Below are 24417 nucleotides of genomic sequence, written 5' to 3' on the forward strand. Positions count from 1 at the left end.
GAGGTTGCGATGGCCTTGAAAGTTTTATTGATTGAAACAATATTGAAAGAAAAGGCAAGAAATTGTAGTTTGCTCTTTTTTTTCATTTGTTTGATGAATATTTTAGGGTGAAATTACATTCATGTCTTCGTCATTTTGGTTTTCAATACTTAATTACCATATTGAAAGCACGTGTTTCCCACACTCCAAACACACTGACGGGGTTTTGGATTCCGTCAATTATTTTACTTAATTAGAACAGATTTCACAATTTGTGGATTTAAATGTCCTATTTTAAAGTTTAAAAACTAAAATAAGATTCCACATATTGTTTAAAAGGACAAAGTAGAATTAACCCTCATGTTGCAACAAATCAAGTGGTCCCTTCGGTGACATCTCTCACCAAAAGATGACCGAAATATGAAACCACTCCATTTATGGGTAAGGTCGTACTACACAAGTTTTTTGCCCTTTCTTTTTATGGAATGCTTGAACGATTGAAAGATAAGAGGTGTACACATCCGATAATAATTAGAATGGCCCATTGTTTTCTTATGAGACGCTTGTACGACTGAAACGTAAGAGGTGTGCTTATTTAACCATGGGTGGTCCCTTCGGTTAGCATATTCTTTAGACTTGATCTAGAGGTAAGCAAATTCGGTAAGTACTGAATTTGTACTCGATTTTAAATTTAATTTGGTAATTTAAAATCATATATTTAGGAATTTAATACAAAAGCGATATTTATCAAATTCATCGAATTCTAATGTGGTATAAAATAGGTAATAAAATTATTAATTTGATAACAACCGATTTCGAATTTAAATTTGGTAAAACGAAACAGGTACCGTATTATCACATTCGAATACCAAATTAGTTTATAAAATTATATAATATATAGGTAAATGCTATTAATAATAGCTAGTATATAGTATTATCATGTACTTATAATAACAATAATATATAATGATGTATAATATACCATTTTAGTATTTGTTATATGATTATAATAATACGAATATATAACAATACATAACATAACTATAATATTTTTCCTTTTATACATGACTAGAATTAGATAATAATTAATAAGTATAGGTATAATACTAAATATTAAATATTAAACAATAAACATAATTAGTAATTAGAATTTAGATATTGGTAGTTTGGTACATCATTCATGTTTGAATTATTGAATATTTGAATGCGTAACTTGTAACTTGCAAGTATTAGTGTGCTCTAAAATTACATTACATATTTAACATGTAAATTTATATTCTCTATTCACTAATCTTAAGGCTTTAAGCATAGACAAGACAACTAAATAGTCTAAGTGAATACATATGAATTGCATGTTGACATATTAGTGCATTGGCTTTCATCATTAAAGCAATTAAGTCATTTGCAAATTTTCCAAAAAAAAAAAGCTATATGAGAAATAAGAATAAATGTAAGTGTAATGCATTACATAATTTGTAATTTATAAGTGAATAAGCGATATTGTGTATACAACTACACAATAACATAGGTAAGTAAGTAAGTTGCATTTTGACTTTAAATAAATTATAAGTTTGTAACTTAGTCACTTATCACTAATTATTGTAAATTATAAATTTGTAACTAATATCACTTATCACAAATCATTGTAATTTGTAAGTTTGCAACTAATGTTACTTATTAATCATTGTCAATTATAAGTTTGTAAATTATCACTAATCATTATACAGTCTAAATTGCATTCTGGTTTAAATTAATCTCTTTTTATTTGTTCCTTAAATCATTGATCAAGGATTCAAGATATAACTAAGTATAGGTGATCAAATGAATACTAATTAATTTTTCAACTAGCTAGAGCAAGACTAATGTGTTAAATTATGGGAGCAAATCAAGAATAAAATTTTACTATTGAGGAGTATAATGAATGTACAATAATTTAGAGCCCCAATTCACAAATTAAAAATTACAAAAATCACTCATGTTATCAAAAAGTGACAGGTTGTCAAGTCTGTACAATAATAAACACTTGTTCAATTAAAGTATAAATTTTGTATACAGTGATAAGTATGGTCGAATCCATAGGAACTAGGGAAATTCGTTTCTCCTCAAGTTCAAAGTATGGAGGGATTTTTATAAAAATATGAATAACTAAACAAATCAAATAAAAAGGCCTAACTAATAATTTACTAAAAATGAAACAATAATAAATAAACTCCAGCCAAGAAATAATTTCGAAAATGGTTCACTCAATTGATCATGGATGCAATAATAATTTCATTCACTCACTAATAAATAAGTTATAATTGTCAAACAAGCGATGACAATCAACTTCTCCTTATTGTATCGGTGATCAAGGTACGATCGTTAATCACTTCCCTAATCAAGAAATAACTCTAGGTACGACCGTAGAGTTTAATTTTTCAATTGTCTTAAGAATTAGAAAAGTCTGTTCTAACCAAATAACATGCTAAGAAGGGTTATTTTAAATTAGCTCATACGTTCCTTTGATACAAACTCAATCATGCCAGTCACCACTAATTTAAAACAATTAAACAATTACGGATTTAGCTACCCTAACTGGTTTTAGATTATTAGATTAATTAAATATCGGGCGCCCTTGATATTCAAACAAAATAATAATCATAAAAAATTAAATCAAAGAACATACGAATACCAGTGAATAAAAGAAATAAAAATAATCAATTTGATCTCACAATTTTAGATGAACCACATCCTCCGTTGTTCCTTGACTAGAAAAGAGAGATTTAGCTACTCATCATAGAAGAATTCCGCAAGACTTAATCGATAATTATTGCTTATGGTTTCTCCAAAGTTAATGAAAGACAAGAAGGAAAAGAAAAAGACAAACGATGGTCGTATCATCAAGCACCAAAGAGTCGCCCCTCCAATTTGTTATTGGCCGAAGTCTTCATCACACGGGATTCTGTCTTTTCCTCTTTTCTTACTTCCTAATTGAAGTCTACTACTAAATAACAACTAGTCTCTCAAATAGAAAAATAAACCACAAAAGTAAATATTCCAAGTTTCCTAATTCAACCATAAAACTAATAATGAAAATTCAAATCTTCCAAATCTTCGTCTAAAGCTGCCCAAGGTTTGAATTCAACTTGGAAACAGGCCCCGAATGTGTGAATCCCAAATCCCTTGGCCTTGACAACCAATTTGCAGAAAATCACCTATTTTTAGCAACTTTTGCTCTACCCCTCTACAATTAGTACAATTAACCAAATATAAATAGAATCCGACAATTAAAACAATATTTGGCTAGAATAAATGGGAAATCAATCATAAATTTAATGACAAAGTTCAACCTATCAATTTCCCCCACACCTAAACCATGCTTGTCTTCAAGCGTGAGAACAACATATCAAGCAATCAAATTTAAACAATGGCTATTGGTCAAATCTTCTATTGCCAATATACAATTAAAATACACATGTCAAGCATTAATGACTAATTTTCAAGAAATATCTCTCCAGTTAGCTTTCAAGATTAAGAACTCTTCCAATTGATAACTAACTAATCTAAGAATATAAAATATTCAACCAGCATTTTTCAACAAACAGTTCAACTATTAAGCAAAATCTCAATATTAAACTTCATGGATCAGCAGGCTAACACAATTATTCACACACTTGCATATTTTTCACTATTAGCTCATCCTTTTTTTTTTTAAATATCTCCATACTTGAGCTCTCATTTTTTTCTTTTTTTTAGGGGAAAAAAAGATTAGTTCTTAGCCATTCAAGTCTTTTGATGCGAATTCTGACATCTACCAAGTGACAGAGCCCGGTTACTCAACTTTTATCGCTAAAGGACCACATACTCATAGTTATCGTCACTTTTTGACGCGAAGTCGACACTTGTGGTGAAAACTTCCGGTTGCTAGGCAACGATATCTGGTGGAGTATAGCTAAACATGATTCAAATAAGCACCAAAAATAAAATTAAAGACCACACAAGCCCCCTTCATTTCTTAAACATAGAGAACTAAGATTAATAGTTGAACCAATTTGTACAAAAAATACTAGACAAATAATTACAATACTTAGAGAAGTTAATCAAAAAGCACAAAAGTCGCAAAATTCCAAATATTCACCAAAGAGACATCTTTATATTTAACTATGTCATACTTAACACCTTAGAGTATAAAATCTTAGCAATAGAAAATTTTGAAACATCTAACCATCGTTTATCAGGAACAACCACAAATATGCAGAAAGATAGGCAAAAATTGAATAAAATTCGAAAAAAAACGAACAAAAAAAATTCAACAAAAATACCTACATTTGCACTTTTCTAATATACTACCCTCCGGTACCTAAATATTACATTGTCCTCAATGAAAGAAATAAAGAATAAAAGAAAAGTAAATGAACAATGAAACTTCCTTGAAGATGGAGAGGGGATCGTGGACAGCTACGGGTGAGGGACAAATGATATGTGGAGCTCGACATTGGCCAACCAGCTATCCATTTAGTGAACTCGCCCATGCAGATGTTTCAACTCGACAGCCTATGGGGGTGTTTGGAACCCAAGTTTTTGAGCAAGTTTGTTTGCTACTAGTTTTTATACAACTTTTGCTACAGGAATCCAAAAAACTTCCAAAAAACTCACGGTTGGCTTGTTAAACTTTTAGCAAAACGATGTCGTTTTGCCACATCTTGTTTTGAAACTCCAAAACACTTTGCCCGACAAAAGCGGTGCCCTATACACTTGGACTGTTCCTCGTTTTTGAGCTCATAGAAGTGGTGCCCTAGACAGCGCCGGGGAGGGGGATTTTTCCATGCACCAGATTGCGGGGAGGGGGAGGAGAGGGGAAGGCTGAAAATTGCAAAAAAAAAAAAATTGACTGGCTTGTGGAGGAGGTGGGGCTCGACTGCCGGGCAAGGGAAGAGGGAGGGGGAAGGGCAAAGGGGAGGAGAAGGGGAAAGGGAGGAGAGGGGTGGCGAGAGGTGGCGTTGGAGGAGGTGCTGGTGGAGGAGCCGATGGTGGTGCTAGAGTTGGAGGAGGTGCAGGTATGGTGGTGGTGCTGGTGGTGGCGTTGGGGGGGATGCTGGTGGAGGAGCAGGTGGTGGTGCAGGAGGTGGAGTTGGGGGTGGAGCAGGCTGCTGGGCTGATGGGAGGCTGCGTTGCTGCGTCGCGTTGCTGCTCCGTCTGCGTTGCTGCTGGGATGAAGAAGAAGAAGATAGGAAAGAAAAGAAAAAGGAAAGAAAGAAAAAGAAAAAGAAAGAGAAAGAGAAAAAGAAAGAAAAAAAAAGAAAAGGAAAAAAAAGATTTCCACTTACAAAAACTTCTACAAAAAAGTTTTTCACCTTACAAAAATTTCTACAAAATTTTTTCAAAAACTTCTACAGTGTACTACAGTAAAGTTTTAGACAAACTCCCAAAAAACTCAGGTTCCAAACAGGCCCTATGTAGTGGTCTTAGACTTAGGGGGTGCCTTTGTTTTAGCCATTTACACGCAATAGTTGGAGTTGTTTCGGCTACGGCATAGCAAAGTGTCAAGACAGAGTAGCTCCTTGTTGATGTTGTGAGGCAGAAACCTATTGGAAAATGGTGCAGTGAACTTCCAATGGCGGGCAAACGGCAAAGTGAATTCACCCAACAAGCAATCAGCAATAGCAATTCAGTCCAATTGAGATAGCCTCAACCCATCCAATTAGCAACATAAATCCTTCAAAAGTTAATCGGAGTTGAGGTAAATGGTAGAACAGCGAGCTTTGTTTTCTTCTTGCTGGATGACAGCTTGTGCAACGAGAAAGAGAGAGATGGTCAGCATGCGGTGGGCCGTGGTTTGGGGAGAAGAAAGAAAAGGAAAAGAAGGAAGAAAGAAAGAAAGGAGAAAGAAAGAAAGAAGAAAAAGAAGAAAAAAGAAAAAGAAAGAAAAAGAAAGAAAGAAAAAGAAAAATAGAAATAGGAAAGAGTTTCAGTAAAATATTTTTTTATCCTTCCCTAGGACACAATGTGGGCACATCATGATGGTAGAAACCCTTCTGACAATGAACTCGTTGAATTAAAAGTTACCAAGTGCCCAGTTGATGCGGGCATGTCAAGTCGGTTAGTCTACTCTAAAATCCAAATAAGAACTCTCCAGGTGAGTTGGTGTGGGCACGTCATGATGGTAGGAACCCTTTTGATAATAACTGGTTGAATTAAAAGTTACCACGTGCCCTGTTGACGGGGGCACGTCATGTTGGGAGGACGTCTACTAATCATCAAAAACAGAAAATTAAACCAAAAAAATTGTGAAAAATCTAAGAGAAACATATTGAAACAAATAATAGAATTTAACAAATAACTAAAATAAATTAGGTTGCCTCCCAATAAGCGCCTTTCTTTAACGTCTTTGGTTAGACGTTAAGCATCACTTTGGATGTAATTCAAATTTTCTTGCAATCGGTGACATTTTTTCAGGATCCAAATAGCTATCGAGTGCAACCATCTTCTTTAATTTTCTACTCATTTTCACCTCATAAATTGCTTTCAGCTCATGATACTTGTTCACAGTAATTTTGAATTGACCCCTACAATCAAACTCAGAAAACTCTTGCATAGAGGAATTAGTAGCATAAATGGCAAACACAGAATGAGAGTTAATAGGATATTTTATTGTATCAAAAATATTAAAGTGGATTATTTCTCCATCAAATTCTATTGTGAGAGTACCCTTACTAACATCAACCTTAGTTTAGGTAGTACTCAAGAATGGCCATTCTAATATAATGGGTGATGGATTTGGACCACTTCTATTATCTATGTAAAGCACATAAAAGTCAGCAGGAAAAATTAATCTATCTACTTGCACTGAAACATCCTCAATTACCCCATCCGGATAAACAAATATACGATCAGTCAATTGAATTATTATCCCTATTTCTTTCAAAGGTTCTAAATTTAGGGAATCATAAATTGATTTAGGTATCACGTTAATAGAAACTCCTAAATCTAGTATGGCATTTTTAATTTTAGAATGTCCAATCTTACAGGGGATAGTAAACATACTTGGATCCCCGCATTTAGGTGGTAGTTTTCTTTGTAAAATTGCTGAGACATTCTCACCTACCACAATTTGCTCATTCCCTCTCAATTTCTTCTTGTTGATGCACAAGTTCTTTAAGAATTTAGTATATTTTAGCACTTGCTTGATCACGTCCAACAAAGGGATATTGATTGCCACCTTTCGAAAAACCTCTAGAATCTCCTTTTCCTTATTTTGTTTCTTTGGTTTCTCTAACCTGCTCAGAAAAGACGGTGGGTTAGTTTTAACTTTAATTATAGAATCAGGAATTACCTTTGGATTCGCGCTTCTCATTCCTTCCTCTTGAAACTCATTTTCGATCCGTTCTTTATTCTTATCTTTTGAAATCACGAGTTCGGGTCTCTCAACTTCTCTTCCACTCCTCAAAGTCATGACACTTATATTCTTTGGGTTCACTTCGGGTTGAGATGACAGTTTTCCTTGACCTTTGGATCCTAGATGGTTAATCAATATCGCCATCCGATTTATTTGATTCTGTATCTCCTGTATGTCAGAGTCCGTCTTTTGCTGATGCCGAACAATGCTTTCAGTTAATAGTTTCATCAGTTCTTCCAAAGAAGGACCGAATCGGAAAAAGAAGGTTGCGGTTAGGATTGGTACTTTTGTTGGTACCCTTGCTATCTATTTGGTATGAAATTTTACTGTCTGTTTCCTCCATAGTTGAGATTCGGATGATCCCTCCAACCTGGGTTATTGGTGTTGGAGTGTGGATCATATTGCTCTCTTGGCACGGGTATGTGACTAGCCATATTTATCTGTTTAACTCTTTCATCTTGTAATACTAGACACCAATCTGTAGGGTGAGTCGTGTCCTTACAAATATCACATGCTTTGGTCTGTTGCAAATTTCCTACAACCAACTGTCGAATAACTGAAGTTAATTTAGATAATTGTTATTGAATTGATGACACATTTACCTCATTTACTCGACGAGTATGAACATCCTCTCTTGTGCCAAATTATTGAGAATTTTCTTCCATTCTTTCGATCAATTCCCAAGTTTTTTGAGGGCTCTTATTCTCCAAAGCACCTCCACTGGCAGCATCTATAAGATTTCTATCTGTATATAACAAACATTCATAGAAATATTGAATCAGGCGCTGCTCGCTAATTTGGTGTTAGGGGCATCTAGTACACAACTTCTTGAATTTGTCCCAGTAGTCATAGAGAGACTCCCTCAGATGCTGTGTAATGCCACATATTTCTTTTCTCAGACTAGCAGCTCTGGATACATGAAAATATTTTTTCAAAAATTTCTTCTTTAACTGTTTCCAAGTTGTTATACTACCTGGTGGCAGATAGTACAACCAATCTTTTGCTGCATCCTTGAGGGAAAAGGGAAATGCTCGCATTTTTATCTGCTCCTCAGTAATCCCCAGGGGCTACAAACTTGTACATACTACACCAAATTCCTGCAAGTGTTTGTAGGCATAGTTATTAAACTCGGCCCGGAAAGGAGACGGGTGAAGGAGGTGGGTCAACAGGTCACTGGTTCAAGCGGTGGGTAAGTGGTTGAACCAGTGGGCCACTAAATATATTTAAATATTATGTCTTATAATTTTTGATATAGGATATATGATATAAATTGTAATAAACAATGTCATAACAAATGTTAATTTAATTTAATTTGCTATAGAATATTTAATTCATATAAGAGTCAGCAAAACATAAATTTAATTAGTAATCCACCAAACTTCAAGTGTAAAATTTTATATGTTTAGTGTAATTATCTAGGTTACTTACGAATTTTAAGTACAAAAAATTATTAAAAACAAAATTTGTCTTTAAAATAAATTATGTAATATGTTATTTTTGAAATCAATTTTATAATTTATAAAATATAGGAGTCATAAGTTTTTATTAAAAGATTCCAAATAAATTTCTTTTGGAGAAATAAAAAAATAGAGATAAAATTGACAAAACGTTCATATAGTGTAAGAATGGTGATTAACTAACATGTGGCAAAATGGTCTGTTGGTGAGTATGTCATAAACTTATACACAGGTCTGGGGTTTGAATCCAAGCAAAGGTTTGGAAAGATTCGCAAAGGTTTAATCTGGTTGAACCGCCGGTCCGTTGAAAAGTCAATGGTTCACTTGCAGAAACGATCTAATTAGCGAACCGGCCCGGTTCAATGGCCGATTCACCGAGTTGACCGGTCGAACCGCCGGGTCGGACCGTGTTTAATAACTATGCTTGTAGGGCTCCTCACCTAAAAAACTATGAAAAGAAAGTAAAAGGTGAATTAGACTAGACTTTAATTCAAAAGGGCTATTATTATCTAAATTTGGAAAGGTAATGCATAATGGCTGCTGATTTAAATTTGGAGCAGCCAACTCCTTAATGTTCGAGCATTAGCCATTTCAATGTTTTCTTGATCAGAATCACTCGAGGTGGCACTATGCTTAGTCTTCTCTATCTCAAGATAGAAAATTAATTCACCTGTACAAGATGAACATGGCATAAAATAGAAAAAATACCAAAAAAATAAAAAATAAAATGAACTAAAAAAGAAAACAAATTAACTAACGCTAGTCCCCGATAACGGCACCAAAAATTGACAGGTTGTCGAGTCTGTACAATAATAAATACTTATTCAAATAAAGTATAAATTTTGTATACAGTGATAAGTATGGTCGAATCCACAGGGACTAGGGAAATTCGTTTTTCCTCAAGTTCAAAGTATGGAGGGATTTTTATAAAAATATGAATAACTAAACAAATCAAATAAAAAGGCCTAACTAATAATTTACTAAAAATGAAACAATAATAAATAAACTCTAGCCAAGAAATAACTTCAGAAATGGTTCACTCAATTGATCATGGATGCAATAATAATTTCATTCACTCACTGATAAACAAGTTATAATTGCCAAACAAGCGATGACAATCAACTTCTCCTTATTGTATCGGTGATCAAAGTACAATCGTTAATCACTTCCCTAATTAAGAAATAACCCTAGGTATGACCATAGAGTTCAATTTCTTAATTGCCTTAAGAATTAGAGAAGCCTGTTCTAACCAAATAACACGCTACCAGGGTTATTTTAAATTAGCTCATACGTTCTTTTGACACAAGCCCAATCATGCTAGTCACTACTAATTTAAAACAATGAAACAATTACAGATTTAACTGCTCTAACTGGTTTTAGGTTATTAGATTAATTAAATATCGTGCACCCTTGATATTCAAACAAAATACTAACCATAAGAAATTAAATCAGAAAACATACGAATACCAGTAAATAAAAGAAATAAAAATAATCAATTCAATCTCACAATCTTTGATGAACCACATCTTTCGTTGTTCCTTGACTAGAAAAAAGGAGATTTAGCTACTCATCATAGAAGGAAATCCGCAAGACTTCATCGATAATTATTGCTTATGGTTTTCTCCAAAGTTAATGAAAGACAAGAAGGAAATGAAAAAGACAAACGGCGGTCGTATCATCAAGCTCCAAAGAGTCGCCCCTCCAATTTGTTATTGGCTGAAGTGTTCATTAAATGGGATTTTGTCTTTTCCTCTTTTCTTGTTTCCTAATTGAAGTCTACTACTAAATAACAACTAGTCTCCTAAATAGAAAAATAAACCACAAAAAAAATATTCCAAGTTTCCTAATTCAACCATAAAACTAATAATGAAAATTCAAATCTTTCAAATCTTCCTCTAAAGCTGCCCAAAATTTGAATTAGACTTGGAAACAGGCCCCGAACGTGTGAATCTCAAATCCTTTGGCCTTGACAACCAATTTGCAGAAAATCACCTATTTTTAGCAACTTTCACTTTACCACTCTACAATTAGTACAATTAACCAAATATAAGTAGAATCCGACAATTAAAATAATATTTGGCTAGAATAAAGGGGAAATCAATCATCAATTTAATGACAAATTTCAACCTATCAAAAAGTGTTGGATACTTGCACTTTTTTAAAATGAAAACAGTTAACCCGAATTCATTACCATTTTTTAATTCAAATTCAAAAGCGAAATGAATTCGGATATCCCTAATTCGAAATTAAAGCGGTTTAGAGTTTTACAAGTTCAATAATCAAAATAACCAAATTCAACTAACCGAGTTACCGATTTACACTGAACGCCCACCCCTACTTGATCGCATTTTCTACACTGACTTCAATTAATGTTGACTTTCTATATTTTGATATTGAGCCAACTTACAAACTCTTTTCTTAATCACTTAAGACGAGTATATATTTGAAATGTACTATTCAGCCCATTGTTTTAGATAAGCTTTTCTTTTTGGAAAATTTGGAAAGGGAAATAGGAAAATTTAAAAGACATAAGAAGGGAATAAGTTTCAAGAAATTGGCAAATGTGTTGTGGATTACTGTTCATAAATTATAGGAAAGATTAATGCCGTTGGCAAAATCATGAATGTGCACGTACATCACATGTTCACCATTTGAATATGCGCATGTATGTCGATTTAAATGTGCAAATTCGAATGTACATATATGTTCATCAAAGTGCACACTTTTATTCATTAAGATGGATATTCCTGTTTAATAAAATGCACATGGTTACAAGGGTGATTTATTTATGTAGCAATAAATTTATTTGTAGTTTCAATCCATAAATAGTAACCCATACCCCATTTGCAAATTTAGGATAGTATAGACATTGTTATTGGAGGCAACTTCTCTCTAAACTGAGAGCTTTATCTCTCTAAGTGAGAGCATCCTCTCCTCTGGGTGGGAGAAAGGGCCCGGTAAAATTCAAAACTTTCACTAATTCAAAAATCAAAACACAAACTCCGCCAAAGCTAACAAACATTGCAAACACAAAACACAACAAATCTGTATCAGCAAAACCAAACACACATGTAAAGGCAAGGATCATTGGAATGCTCGAGTTGGGAAAGCAAGAAACAGCACTCAAGGAATACACGGTGGTTAATCAGCTACAATTATGATGTCTCAGATCGGCAGACCACCACCACTAATGGAGACAAAAAGACTAGTGAAAGAAAGGTATTAAAAGCTAGTGGCCAGTGCTGAAAGCAAAAAACCAGGTATCACAGTTAATGAATCCCACTACTATGCCTTAAATACTGCATTCATTGCATGGTTAGGGTTGTATTGTGCCTTCCTGGGTTTGCATTTACATAGAAAAGATTGTAGCTTTAGTCATTTTCTTCACTGATTTTTCAGCTTCTGTTCATTGTTTGGGTATAGTTAGTGGAATCCTGTCTAATTTCGTCAGATCTCATGGCGGATGAAATAGAGGAAGTTCTAAAAAAGTTTGCCTTGTCTAAGTATAGAACAGAGTGGAACGTTGTTAGAGCTGGATGATGTGGATACAGGAGTTTTTGAGTGTGCAAATAGTATTATTGGGAAGATAAGAGGAGAGAAAATGGCTAATTTCACAGGGGTGAAGAACTTTGTCACAGCAGCTTGGGGGTATCCTAAGGAACTAACTCTGACTGAGTTGGGGCCAAACCTTTTCTAGTTCTTTATCCTAGAGCAGGAGGAAAGGATAAGAATCCTCAATGGTGGACCATGGGTGATGGATAACCAAATACTTGTGCTCAGTAGTTGGAAGGAAGGCATTGAAGAAAGTATGGAAGCTTTTAAATTTGCCCCACTATAGGTACAAGTGTGGAACCTCCCCATTCATTGGATCTCTAAGGAAGTTGGAAGGAAAATAGGGATGGTGTTTAAGGAGGTCAAAGAGGTGTTAATTTCTCATGCACGAGGGAAGGAAGGGAAACACATTAAGCTCCTGGTGAAATCTGATATGACCCAACCTTTACTCAGAGGTACTGCAGTTAAGATGAATGGAGTCTAGAAATGGATAAGCTTCAGATACAATAGAGTCCCAGATTTCTGCTACAAGTGTGGGATAATTAGCCACAGTGAAAAGAAGTGCAAGAACAATGTGATAACCAGTAAAGGCCAAAAGGACAACCAGTATGGCCCCTGGTTAAGAGCTCAGCCTGGAAAAGGATCCCCTCAAAAGAAGATGACTGCTAGTACGTATATCCCAGATAGGCAAGTATGGGGGTACCATAATGGGGAGTGGATTAAGAAAAGCCTGGGGAAACCTACAGAACAAGAGGTAAGTCATCCCATAGAAGATCTAAACAGGGGAAAGTCGAGGGTTTTTGAGGAAGGATCCTTGTGGCAAGGCTAGAAAGGTATGCCTGGGATAAAGATTAATGATGCACAATAGGCTAGTAGGGACACCTTTGATGAGCAGATGATTGATAACATTAGGGATCCTGAAGTGGAGAGACTGGAGATTATTATGAAGACTGGACCAGAAGAGAGAAGGGAGGAGGAGGGTACAAAGAATGAAGGGATAGCCACAGAGCCAAAGATCATGGTGAATAGTGAAGCTAATAATAAACAGGTAGTGGTCTCATCCTTGCATACAGATATGCAGGTGGAGGAGAGAACTGATAAGTCTAAAGAAGCGACAACCACAAGAGAGAGGAAAGTCAGACTTTTGAACAATAGGGGTACAAGAGGGAGAAAACCTCTGAAAGAAATACAGAATTTGGAAAATGGGAACGGCCCCCAGACAAAAAGAAAGATCCTTATGCTGGATGAGATCGATCATGGATGATAAGGAGGCTTCTGTTCAGGCAACAAAGAGGAACAGAACTGCAAGTGTTGAGGAGTGCAAAGGTAGTGCTATGAGGGGGAAGAGGCTAGCCCAAACTGGCCTCTAAGACAAGAATAAGAGTGCTGGTGTGGAACTGTCAAGGTGTTGGGAGCCCCTTGACAGTTCCCCACTTGAAGGAGGTTAACAACCTCCTCTCTTCAAGGTTAATTTTCCTAAGTGAAACTAAAAATAAGAGAAACTAGATGGAAAAAATCAAAAAAATTTTGAATATGGACAACATTTTCGTGATGGAGGCCATGAACAGATCAAGGGGGAATGGCTCTTTTGTGGAGCAATGAGATCAAAGTTACGAAAGTGATAGGGACATCATTCACTATTGAGGCTAAAATTGAAGATGAGGAGAAGAAGGAGAGCTGGTGGTTTATTGGGATATATGCTAGTTGTGATTACCTAATAAGAAGGGGACAATGGGAGGTTATAGGCAGAAGGAAAGCTGGATGGGGGAAAAAATGGATCATAATAGGAGAGTTCAATGATATAGTCTCAAATGAGGAGAAATGGGGAGGAAGGAATAGAGATGATAGAAGTTTCCAGGATTTCAGGAATCTTGTTGATGATAATCAGCTTTTGGATATTGGTTTTGAAGGGAAGCCATGGACATGGTGCAATAACTGGTATGGGGATGGTGAAGTGAAAGAAAGACTTGATAGGGGATTATGTACACTAGAGTGGTCTCAATGCTTTAGTGAAGCTAACTGCAAGCATATTGAATCTCATGCATCAGATCATAGTATGCTATTCTTGGAAACTCAGAAAGATAAAAGGAGAAGGAAAAAAAAGATTCCAATTTGATAAAAGGTGGCTCCAACACAAGGAGGTGGCGAATGTAGTCAAACAGGCATGGAGCATACCCTGTGAAGGAACTCGATGGTATCAAGTGAGTCAGAAGATCAAAAACTGCAGAGTTGAGTTACTGAAATGGAATAGCAGCAAGAAAGGGAATTCCTTGGAGAGGATCAATGCCTGCAAAAACAAGATTGAGGACATCAAGGCATCAATTGTTGGAAATAAGAGCCAACAAATTCAGGAGGCTAAGAAACAATTAAAAGCTGCATATGATGTGTGACAGCCCCACCTCCCCCTAAGGCGAACCAGAGGGTTCGGCGGGCCGCCTGCCCAACTCTCGCCGGGACTCAGTCGTTCACTACAATCCACAAATGAATTACAAGATAAAACTCAAATATTACATCAAATTCTCCAATAAATAATTACATATCAAAAGCGAAGCGGAAATAATTCTCAACTATACATAAAATGATTTCCAAATCCAAATTGTACAAAACATAGGCCATCCAGTCACGTGCACAAGTACTACAAGTCCTTCCTTCGCCTTGAGCCCTGTGGAGGGGAAAAATATTTTTGGGGTGAGTTAGAAGCTCAGCGAGTAACCAGTAAAATCATTAAACAAATATATTTCACAATGTTGCATTTCGATCATTTCGATGATGTCATGATTCAGAGATCAAATGTTCGTTTAGTGCTCTCGTGAGCCAGGAAAATCATAGCACTTGAACACCCAACGCTCAAATAGATCATTTAACATTAACATTAACATTAAGAGGGAGCCCCTTCTTGAGCTCCAGATAAACATGAACATGAACCATAAACAGAGTGGAGACGTTGGTGTCCAGCACAAGACTTTCCCAGAACTCATTGAAGCCAAATCATGTCATGAACTCACATGCAAGCACGCATGATATGCAATCGAGTACATAATGCAAGAAATATTTCACAAGTACTTTGGAAATAGTTTAGGGTCACTCACCTCCACGGCTCAGAAACCATCCATCATATATCATTGCCTTGCTCAAATCCAAGTCTTAGTTCAAAACTCAATGCAAACAAGTCCTTTCAAAGTTCGGACAGCACTTCCCCTGAATTTCTTTACTTTTCCAGCCATCATGGCTTCATTATTTCCTCATTCCAACCCAAAGGTACACACACAACAACAAGTTCATCCAATAGCCATTCAGCAAGCTCCAAGTAGTACTAGTACAAGTCAAGCTAGGGAAAAGTCCGGAAATGAAAGTTAAGCTCAAAACCAGAAAAACAGTTTTGACGTCATTTTGCGGTAATGGTACCAAAGGCGCTACGATTGTCGGATGAAGGTACAAAACCCACCGTTTCGAAGCTAAGAGATAGGGATAAAATATTGCAGAAGGTCACTCAACCCAGTTTCGAGTGTAACCAGGTCAAAAATGCAAGATACTACACCAGAATCACAAAAACAGATTCACAGAACGCATTCTATCGGAAACATCATAAATCAGGCTATCCAAGTCCAAATCCAGAAATTCCAAAACCAGCTGAAAGCTAAGAAACAGGGCTACATTTCATCAGAGGACCTCAACAATCAATTCGGAAGCAATTCCAGCCAAAACAACCAATTACAGGCGCAATTCTTACATTCGGGTAAAACCAGAACAGCAATAGTAATTTCGACTTTTCTCACTCTACACTACTCCGATTGACCTGAAATTTTGTAGGTACAACTTTCATGTTTTAAGCCAAGGCCAATTCGGCCTCTATCTATGAGCTATAAATTCGGGCAGAATGCACAATCATAAACCCTAACTTTCCAAAATTTCTTCCAAAACAGAAATTGCTTGCAATCATCCACTTTTTCCACCTTCTAGTTTCCTTAAACATCATTTCCAATCATCATATATAGCCACACAATCATGTCCATATTAAAACAGAAAAATCCCCAAAAATTATAAAACTTCACCAATTCAACCAAAATCAAGATATAATCCATAAAAGTGCATCTTATACCACTACCAATCATGAATTGAACATCATTAGAGGAAGGAGAGGGGTCCTTCACAACTCACCTTAGTAATACAAGAGATAGAGCAACTAGTCACCTTAGCTTTCCAAACAACTCCACAACCAAGTTCAACTCCACCAAACTAAGAGGTTTTATGGAGTAAATTCAAGTTTAATCGGTTGGAATTGAAGATTGAGTGAGATGAGAAGCTAGAAAGTTGAGAGATTTTTCTTCTTTTCCTTTGAGAGAGAGCCGGCCATGAAGCATAGAAATAGGATGATTTTTGGGTCAAAATTGAGTATTAGTAAAGGTAAGAAATAATGGTCAAAGTCCAAGATTAAATCACAAGGTGACACTTGTCACCTTTTTGGTTTAAAACTTATCTTTTTGTCTCTCCAATACAAATATCTTAACACCTTGTAAAATAATATCACTTAATACAAAATTCCAACAAGTTGTCAAAAATATAATGCATTTACCGCACTAGCGGGTCCCATGTTCAAAATACGCTCTTAATTTCTCAAAAACTAACCGATACTAGAAAAATCATTTTAAAACTTTATCTGGGGAATTTTTCTAATAAAGAAAATGTAGAAAAGGCGGGCGATTAAATAAAATAAACCCTAGAAAATTAGAAAATTTCCGGGTTCTCACTCTTATTCTTTCGGGGCGTCACTTGATGAGGAAGAAACATATTGGAACCAGAAATCTAGATTGAGATGGCTGCAATAGGGGGATAAGAATACTCAATTTTTCCATGCAATGGTTAAGGGTAGGAGGAAGAGAAACAGGTTACAGAATTTGAGAAAGACTAATGGAGAATGGACTGAGAATGAGGAAGAGGTGGGAAAGGAAATAGCTTATTACTATGATCAGCTGTTTAAGACTTCAGAAATAGGAGATCTAGAAGAAGTATTAGATGGGATCCCAGTAACCATAACTGAACATATGAACAAGGATTTGACTAAAAAAGTGACTGAAGATGAAATCGAGGCTGCCTTCTTTTCTATGGATCCTAATAAGGCTCCTGGAAGTGATAGTATGTCTCCCTTGTTTTTCCAAAAATTTTGGAGTGTTATTAAACAGGATCAGGTAAATGCAATTCAAGGTTTTTCCACCACAGTGTCATGCTTAAGGCCATTAACCATACAGTCATTTTTGATCCCTAAGGTTGATTGCCCCACTGAAGTTAAACAATACAGACCTATTAGCCTTTGCCAAGTTGTCTATAAAGCTATTGCCAAAATTTTGGTCAAAAGGTTAAAGCCTTTTCTCAGTCAGTGTATCAACAAAAACCAATCTGCTTTTGTTCTAGGTAGGCAAATACTAGATAATGTCATTTTGTCTCATGAGTTAATGCATTTCCTAAAAAATAGAAGGCATGGTAGAGATGGATTCATGGATGTGAAATTGGACATGTCTAAAGCCTACGATAGGGTGGAGTGGAAATTCATTAAGGCCATTATGGAAAAAATGGGTTTCTGCCCCACTTGGATTGGTTGGATTTTATCTTGTATTAGCTCAGTTACCTACTCCTTCAATATCAATGGGGAACACAAGGAGTACATCACCCTTACCAGAGGTATAAGGCAAGGGTATCCCCTTTGCCCTTATCTGTTTATAATGTGTTCAGAGGGATTCTCAAACCTCCTATTGAAAGCGAAACAAGGGAAGGAGCTAACAGGAGTTAAAGTGAGTAGAGGGGCTCCTACAATTACACACTTGTTTTTTGTAGATGACTCACTAGTATTCTGCAAAGCATGTTCTCAAGAAGCTGACAAACTCAGAAGAATCCTAAAGGTGTATGAAGAGGCAACAGGACAGCTCATTAACATGGACAAATCAGTAATCTTCTTTTGCAAGAATATGAATCTAACAGTGAGGGAAGAAATCTGCCAAGTCATGGGGTCAATGCAGCAAGCGAGTCAGGGAAAGTACCCTGGTCTACCTATGATCATAACTAGATCAAAACAGCAAGTATTTGGATTCATCAGGAACTCTATTGACAAGAAGCTGCAAGGGTGGAGGAACAAATTCTTGAGCCAGTCAGGAAAGGAGGTAATGCTCAAAGCAGTGGCAATGGCCATGCTTATTTACACCATGTCTTGCTTCAGATTGAACACCAAGTTGTGCAAGGAAATCAGCTCCAAAATGGCTAATTATTGGTGGGGGGGAATCAGAAGGAAAGGATAAGATGCACTGGGTTGGATGGAAGAAGATGACAAAAGATAAAGAAGATGGGGGATTGGGGTTCAAAGACTTGCAAATGTTTAACAAAGCTTTATTGGCAAAACAGGTATGGAAGTTGCTGACTCAACCAAATCTGCTGCTTAGCAAGGTTCTAAAGGAGAAATATTACCCCAAGCAGTCACTCTTCAATTGTAAAGTCCCCAAGAATGCCTCTTGGATCTGGCAAAGTATATCATCTGCAAGAAAGGAAGTGCAAGAAGGAATAAGGATAAGGATAGGTAATGGCAGAGGAACAAGAATCTGGGAAGACAATTGGATCCCAGATAGCCCAAGTGGGAAACCAACAACTGCTAAGCCACTAGATTGTCAATTGGATAAGGTCTCAGAACTGATCACCAGTAGCAGATGGAACAAAGTCTTCATTCTCAAGACATTCTGCCCTCAAGATGCTGAAAGAATTATGAGCATTCCAATAACTGTGACAGGAAGAGAAGATAGCTACTGTTGGATGCATGCTCAGAATGGTCAGTATACAGTACAAGCTGGATATAGAGAAAGGAGGAAGGATAAGGAATAGAAAGATAGAGAAGGAGGAGAAGAGGCTAGTCCAAGCTACAAAGGTACCCTTACTACTGTCTGGAAGGCACTGTGGAAGCAGAAAGTGAAGCAGAAATTGAAAGTATTCATATGGAAATGCTTACACAATGCTCTCCCCGTTAGGGAACTAGTATTCAGAAGGACAAGCCAAGGAAATCCAATGTGTAGAAGCTATGGAGAAAAGGTGGAAACTATAGAACATATGCTGCTTCAATGTAGTAAAGCTAAGGAAGTATGGGAAATGGCTCCTGTGCAGTGGGATGGCCTAGTGCACCTAATCATGGTTCGAAGTCTCGGCCGAGACCGAGACGACTCGGCCGGGTCGTCACCGTCTCGGCCCTACCGATACGATATCGTGACTAAACGATACCGAAATACTTGACTCGCCGAGAAATCGGCCGAGTCGTCACCGCGACGGATTGACTCTACCGAGTCACACCGACTCACTCCGAGTTATCCCGAATCACACCGCGACGGATTGACTTGGCTGTTTCTTTTGCTATTTTTTAATTATTTTTATTTAGCATACTTTTTTATATTATTAATACTTTTTAGAATATTAAATACTTTAAAATTTGCGTCTCACCGAGGCCTCGACCGATATGCCTCGACCGATGTGAAACGTTCCGGGCCGCGACCGCGACCGCGACCGTGACTTTGAACCATGCACCTAATAGATAATTTCCAAAGATGGCGGGGAGCTGTTTTAGAAGCTCAGGGAATCAGAGGGAATGAAGATCAAACCAAGCTCACGGTCAACATCCTTTGGCAGATATGGAAAGGCAGGAACCAGAGGGAGTTCAATCAAAAGGACAAAGAACCTCATAGGATCATACAAAAGGCAGTAATAGAGTGGAGGGAATTTGATGAAGCTAGCAGAGAGAAGGAAGAGAGAAGGAGCACTCAGGAAACAGAAGTACAACAAAGGGCAGTCCAACATAAAGAGCCAGAAAGGATGAGAATGTTGCTAAATATTCATACCCAAGTAGCCAAGAGTCAGTGCACAGTGGGTATTGGAATCACTGCCACAGACTACTCAGGCCAGCTACAAGCAGCTTGGGCTCTAAGAGAAAGGACGTCAGGAGATCCACTACAAGATAAAGCTGAAGTAGTTAGACTAGCTCTAATGAAAGTAGCCAACCAAGGCTGGAGGAACATAGAAATAGAGCTGGACAACAACAAACTAATGGGATACATGGTGGACTCAAGACACAGCAACTGGCGGTTGGCAACAATAGTTGAGGACATTCAGTCCATGTGTAATCTATTTCAGATGTGCTCATTTTCTTTAGTTACGACAGGGAAATTAGATTGTATCAAACTGAGCTTGCATGCTCTTAATAGCTGGGTTGATGAAGAATGGGTAAATCTCAATCTTAGATGCTAACGCATCATGGTTTCAAATGGGACAATTGTCCCCTATGTTTGGACCTTTGTCTAATTACTGTAAAACTTTGTGATGAGTTATAAAACTATCGTTTGAATTTTGCATCTTCCTATTGTCATTTTCCATTTTTCCCTTTTTTACTTCTTTTATTTTTAAACATTTAGTCCCACGAATCTGGAGTGGCTTCGAGTGTTCTAGAGTACTGAGCCGCCGGCGGCTTTCAATGTTTTCACAATTCACAAGCCGTACGTTTTCGCGGGCTCCACCATTGGACCGATGGACATTGGTGGGTGAATTCTGAATTTCTGTGAAGGCAGAATTCGACTTGAATACTGACTCCATTTAAGATGCTGCGTACATCACTCAGACAAACATCCATCTTCTAATTCGCAAATTATTGGTATAAGACACACGAATAAGATACCTCGAAAGGCAAAATAATGGCTACTTTCTATGGATTTCTAGTTGGCCTTGCGATAGTATTCTTGGCTTGTTCTCCCTCTTCCTCTGCAGTGCACTTTGTGTTGATTCATGGTAGTGGTCATGGAGCATGGTGTTGGTATAAGTTGGCGACTTTGCTGGAGCAAGCGGGCCACAAAGTCGCGGCAGTGGATTTAGCTTATTCTGGGAGAAATCAAGTGCCACTGGAATTTGTGCATACCTTTGATGAATACCACAAACCTTTATTCAAATACTTGGAGTCTTTATCTCCTAAGGATAAGGTAGTTCTTGTTGGCCACAGCTATGGTGGTTATGGTGTTTCCTCAGGCCTGGAAAGGTTTCCAGAAAAGGTTCTTGGTGGTGTTTTTGCTTCGGCCTTCATGGTCGGGCCTAACTTTACACTTGAGGACACTAACAAGGTACTAGGGTGCTTACAAGTCCTTGAACTTAGTATGATATTTCATTGATTCCACAGCAGATAGCATATTCTCCTTTTATCTTAATCTAGTTTCACACACACACACACATCAAGATTCCACAGCAGAAAGCATATTGTCCTTTTATCTTAGTTCAGTTTGATATGAAGACTACGGTGGAGAAATGTTTACATTGGTCATCGTTAATCCTATTTTATTATATATGTATAAATTGTAAAAATAAAATATTTGATAATTTACAAAATTCAAATACCACCTAACAAATCTAAACAAGAGGGATTTGAGAAAAATTCAAGCTCTTCGTCAAATCCCTCAATCCAAATGTACTTTAAAGAAGTCTTAACTCTGAATTTTCTTTCATCAAACTCTGAATTTTTTTTTGCATTAGCTTCATACGATCTCCCTGAATCTGCTTTGGTTTTTGAGTACTGTTGTTTTGTGCTTCGCTGTAGTTCCTTCCACGGCCAGATCAAGTAGACGACAGTTTTGTTATTGGAGATCCTATAAGAATTGTCCTCTTTGGGCCCCACTTTGCAGCAACAATGCTATACCAGAATTCTCCTCCAGAGGTAAAAAAGTCAATATTCGACTATACCTGATGGAACTAAAATGGCAATCTCTGACCTTGGATTCAAGGAAAGGAAGCGAAAAAAATCCTTTTATCTCTTCCCAAAAAAAAAAAGAAAATACTCTTTTTATCCAATGAAAATGCTAAACTTTGTGAGCTGAAAGGGGATGTCAAGACAGTTGCACAGGAAATGTAATTATCCAAATAAAAAAAAAAAGTGTTACTCATACGTTCATCTTATTGATAGATATGAAGAAAGAGAGATCTAGTTAATTAGATGTATATTTTGGAAATAATTAGAAAAGAAAAAGTAATCCTTCTAAGAAGTCAGATGGCATATTATGGGACTTTACGATAATGTCATTTATGGAATGTCATGTCCTTTTTCAGTCTATTATGTAAATTTCGCAATTGCAAAACATAAAGTTCAAATGAATAAGTTATTAAAAACAACCATTTAGCTTTAAGAAAATAATGAGATATAATTTTTCTAACTTTTATTCCTGTTGGTTTATTAGACAAATAAGGTAGTTATCATGCTAGGGAAAATGTGTGGATTGAAGCTATTGGTTATTGTTGAAAAAAAAAAAGAGAGAAAGAAAAGAAGAAACTATTCGTTATTAGTTACTGTTTGTGTTAAAGCAAAAAGAAACGAAAATAGGATCATATTATCACGACCTAATTGGCTTAAATTTTTTAATAGTCAAAAGCTCCTTCAAGCATTTTTCCTTTGACTTCTTATGAAATTTGAAGAAATTTGCATGCATGTGCATTTGAAAAATGCTTTCTGCTTGGAAGCCAACAAAATCCTTTCCACTTAACAAATCCTTATACTATATAAGATTGAGTTTTTGTCAAAGAGGGAGTTGAATTCCAACCGAATCGCAGGGTATTTTGGAAATTTGAAAAATGTGTTGCTTTTTTCAACCTTTTAGTATAAACTGATTGCAGTATGTGTTTGGGTGTTTTTACATTAGAACTCCCATATTTGTACATTTAAAACTTGTATTTATAGACAAATCTGGGTATTTGTGGAATGTGGGCTTATTTGACGATCATTTGTGCATTTGGTCCAATTCATATAAGCGTGTGTTTTTGTGCAATTACTGAAATGGGGTTATTATGTAATTAAAATAGAACCACATTGCTTGCTTATAACCTCAGTAATTGCAGTATAGCTCCATTTCAATTGTCTGAAACACTCATAATTATATCAACACTTGTTTTTCTATGTCTGAAGTTTAGCAGAATTTCAGTCGTTTGAAATAGTTTCTCTACCAGCAATAAAACACTATTTATATCCCAATTAAACGGCCAATAATGTGGGTATGCTGCTAAGTTATTGTCTCAATTATGGCTCTTTCAATTCTTCCTCCTTCACATTCTTCTGTTTTCCCCTTTTTGGCTTTCATGACAGCATTATTTTTTCAGCCTTTACACTCAGCATTTCATAATGATTTTCAGCAGAAGTTATATTTCCTTAATATTACTTATGTGCTGTTATCTTATATTTATCTTCATTTATTTGCTTACCACAGGCACTAAAAAATCCTCTTTAACCACACGTGCCAAACACCCGCGCGATGCACGGGCATTCCCCCTAGTAGTTCACTAAGAACAAGAAAAAGCACCACATACATGCATTTTAATGTTGCAATAAAAGAAGTAACATTTCATGAATTTTAAGAATCTGCAATAAATACGTACGGTTTGGTCCACGGGGATTTGGCACTAAATAAATAATCCTATGTGGTCATTTTTATATTTTCTTCCACTGCAATGTAATGCCTAATAATTTCAACAGGATCTGAAACTTGCAAATTATTCTATAAGATTAACTCAGATCTTCCGTGGAGATTTGGCAAATAGAGAAATTCGGGTTACAAAAGAGAGGTTTGGAACAGTTCCTCGAGCCTATGTTGCTGGCTTGGAGGATAAGATAATTACTCCTGATGTGCAGCGGGCTATGATAAAGAGCACTCCTCCACAAGTGGTGAGAGAAATCGAGGGGGCAGACCATATGATTATGTTTTCTAAACCTCAAGAATTTGCCAACAATTTGATTGAAATAGCTGAGTCGTTTGAGTTGTTTGGTCTGGGGGGCAGGCCACACGGTTATGCTTTCTAAATCTCAAAGAATTTGCCAACAGCTTGCTAGAAATAGCTGAGTTGTTTGGTGTCCTTATGTACTCGGTCATTTTCTGCTGTATGACTGTTTAGCGTGTATCACACATTGTATTGATGTGAAATAAGTGTATAAACCGACATATGTCCTGTTGGAAGTTAGGTATATGTCCCCTCCTAATTTTAAGTTTATTAATAAAATATAAAATTGGTATC

The 24417-nt window shown here is 36.5% G+C and overlaps 2 protein-coding genes across 2 annotated transcripts; both read left to right on the forward strand.

Annotated features, from left to right (window-relative positions):
• Window positions 1-13942: 13942 nt before the first annotated feature.
• Window positions 13943-14753, forward strand: LOC113693316 (uncharacterized). The gene is made up of 2 exons (XM_027211875.1): window positions 13943-14417; window positions 14548-14753. The coding sequence occupies exons 1-2, from the start codon at window positions 13943-13945 to the stop codon at window positions 14751-14753; spliced, it is 681 nt and encodes a 226-aa protein (XP_027067676.1).
• A 6193-nt stretch (window positions 14754-20946) lies between these two features.
• LOC113702177 (methyl jasmonate esterase 1-like) lies at window positions 20947-24417 on the forward strand. The gene is made up of 3 exons (XM_027223220.2): window positions 20947-21491; window positions 21962-22078; window positions 23882-24417. Exons 1-3 carry the CDS (start codon window positions 21072-21074, stop codon window positions 24203-24205), a joined length of 861 nt encoding a protein of 286 aa, XP_027079021.1. The 5' UTR covers window positions 20947-21071; the 3' UTR covers window positions 24206-24417.

This window comes from Coffea arabica, chromosome 1e, assembly GCF_036785885.1.
Source record: "Coffea arabica cultivar ET-39 chromosome 1e, Coffea Arabica ET-39 HiFi, whole genome shotgun sequence".
Classification (NCBI taxonomy): domain Eukaryota; kingdom Viridiplantae; phylum Streptophyta; class Magnoliopsida; order Gentianales; family Rubiaceae; genus Coffea; species Coffea arabica.

Coding starts and splice junctions, on each gene's coding strand:
- LOC113693316 (XM_027211875.1), top strand. CDS start 13,943: ATGGCTCTTTTGTGGAGCAATGAGATCAAAGTTACGAAAGTGATAGGG. Junction 14,418..14,547: donor ATCTCATGCATCAGATCATA/GTATGCTATTCT, acceptor TACCCTGTGAAG/GAACTCGATGGTATCAAGTG.
- LOC113702177 (XM_027223220.2), top strand. CDS start 21,072: ATGGCTACTTTCTATGGATTTCTAGTTGGCCTTGCGATAGTATTCTTG. Junction 21,492..21,961: donor CACTTGAGGACACTAACAAG/GTACTAGGGTGC, acceptor GCTTCGCTGTAG/TTCCTTCCACGGCCAGATCA. Junction 22,079..23,881: donor ACCAGAATTCTCCTCCAGAG/GTAAAAAAGTCA, acceptor TAATTTCAACAG/GATCTGAAACTTGCAAATTA.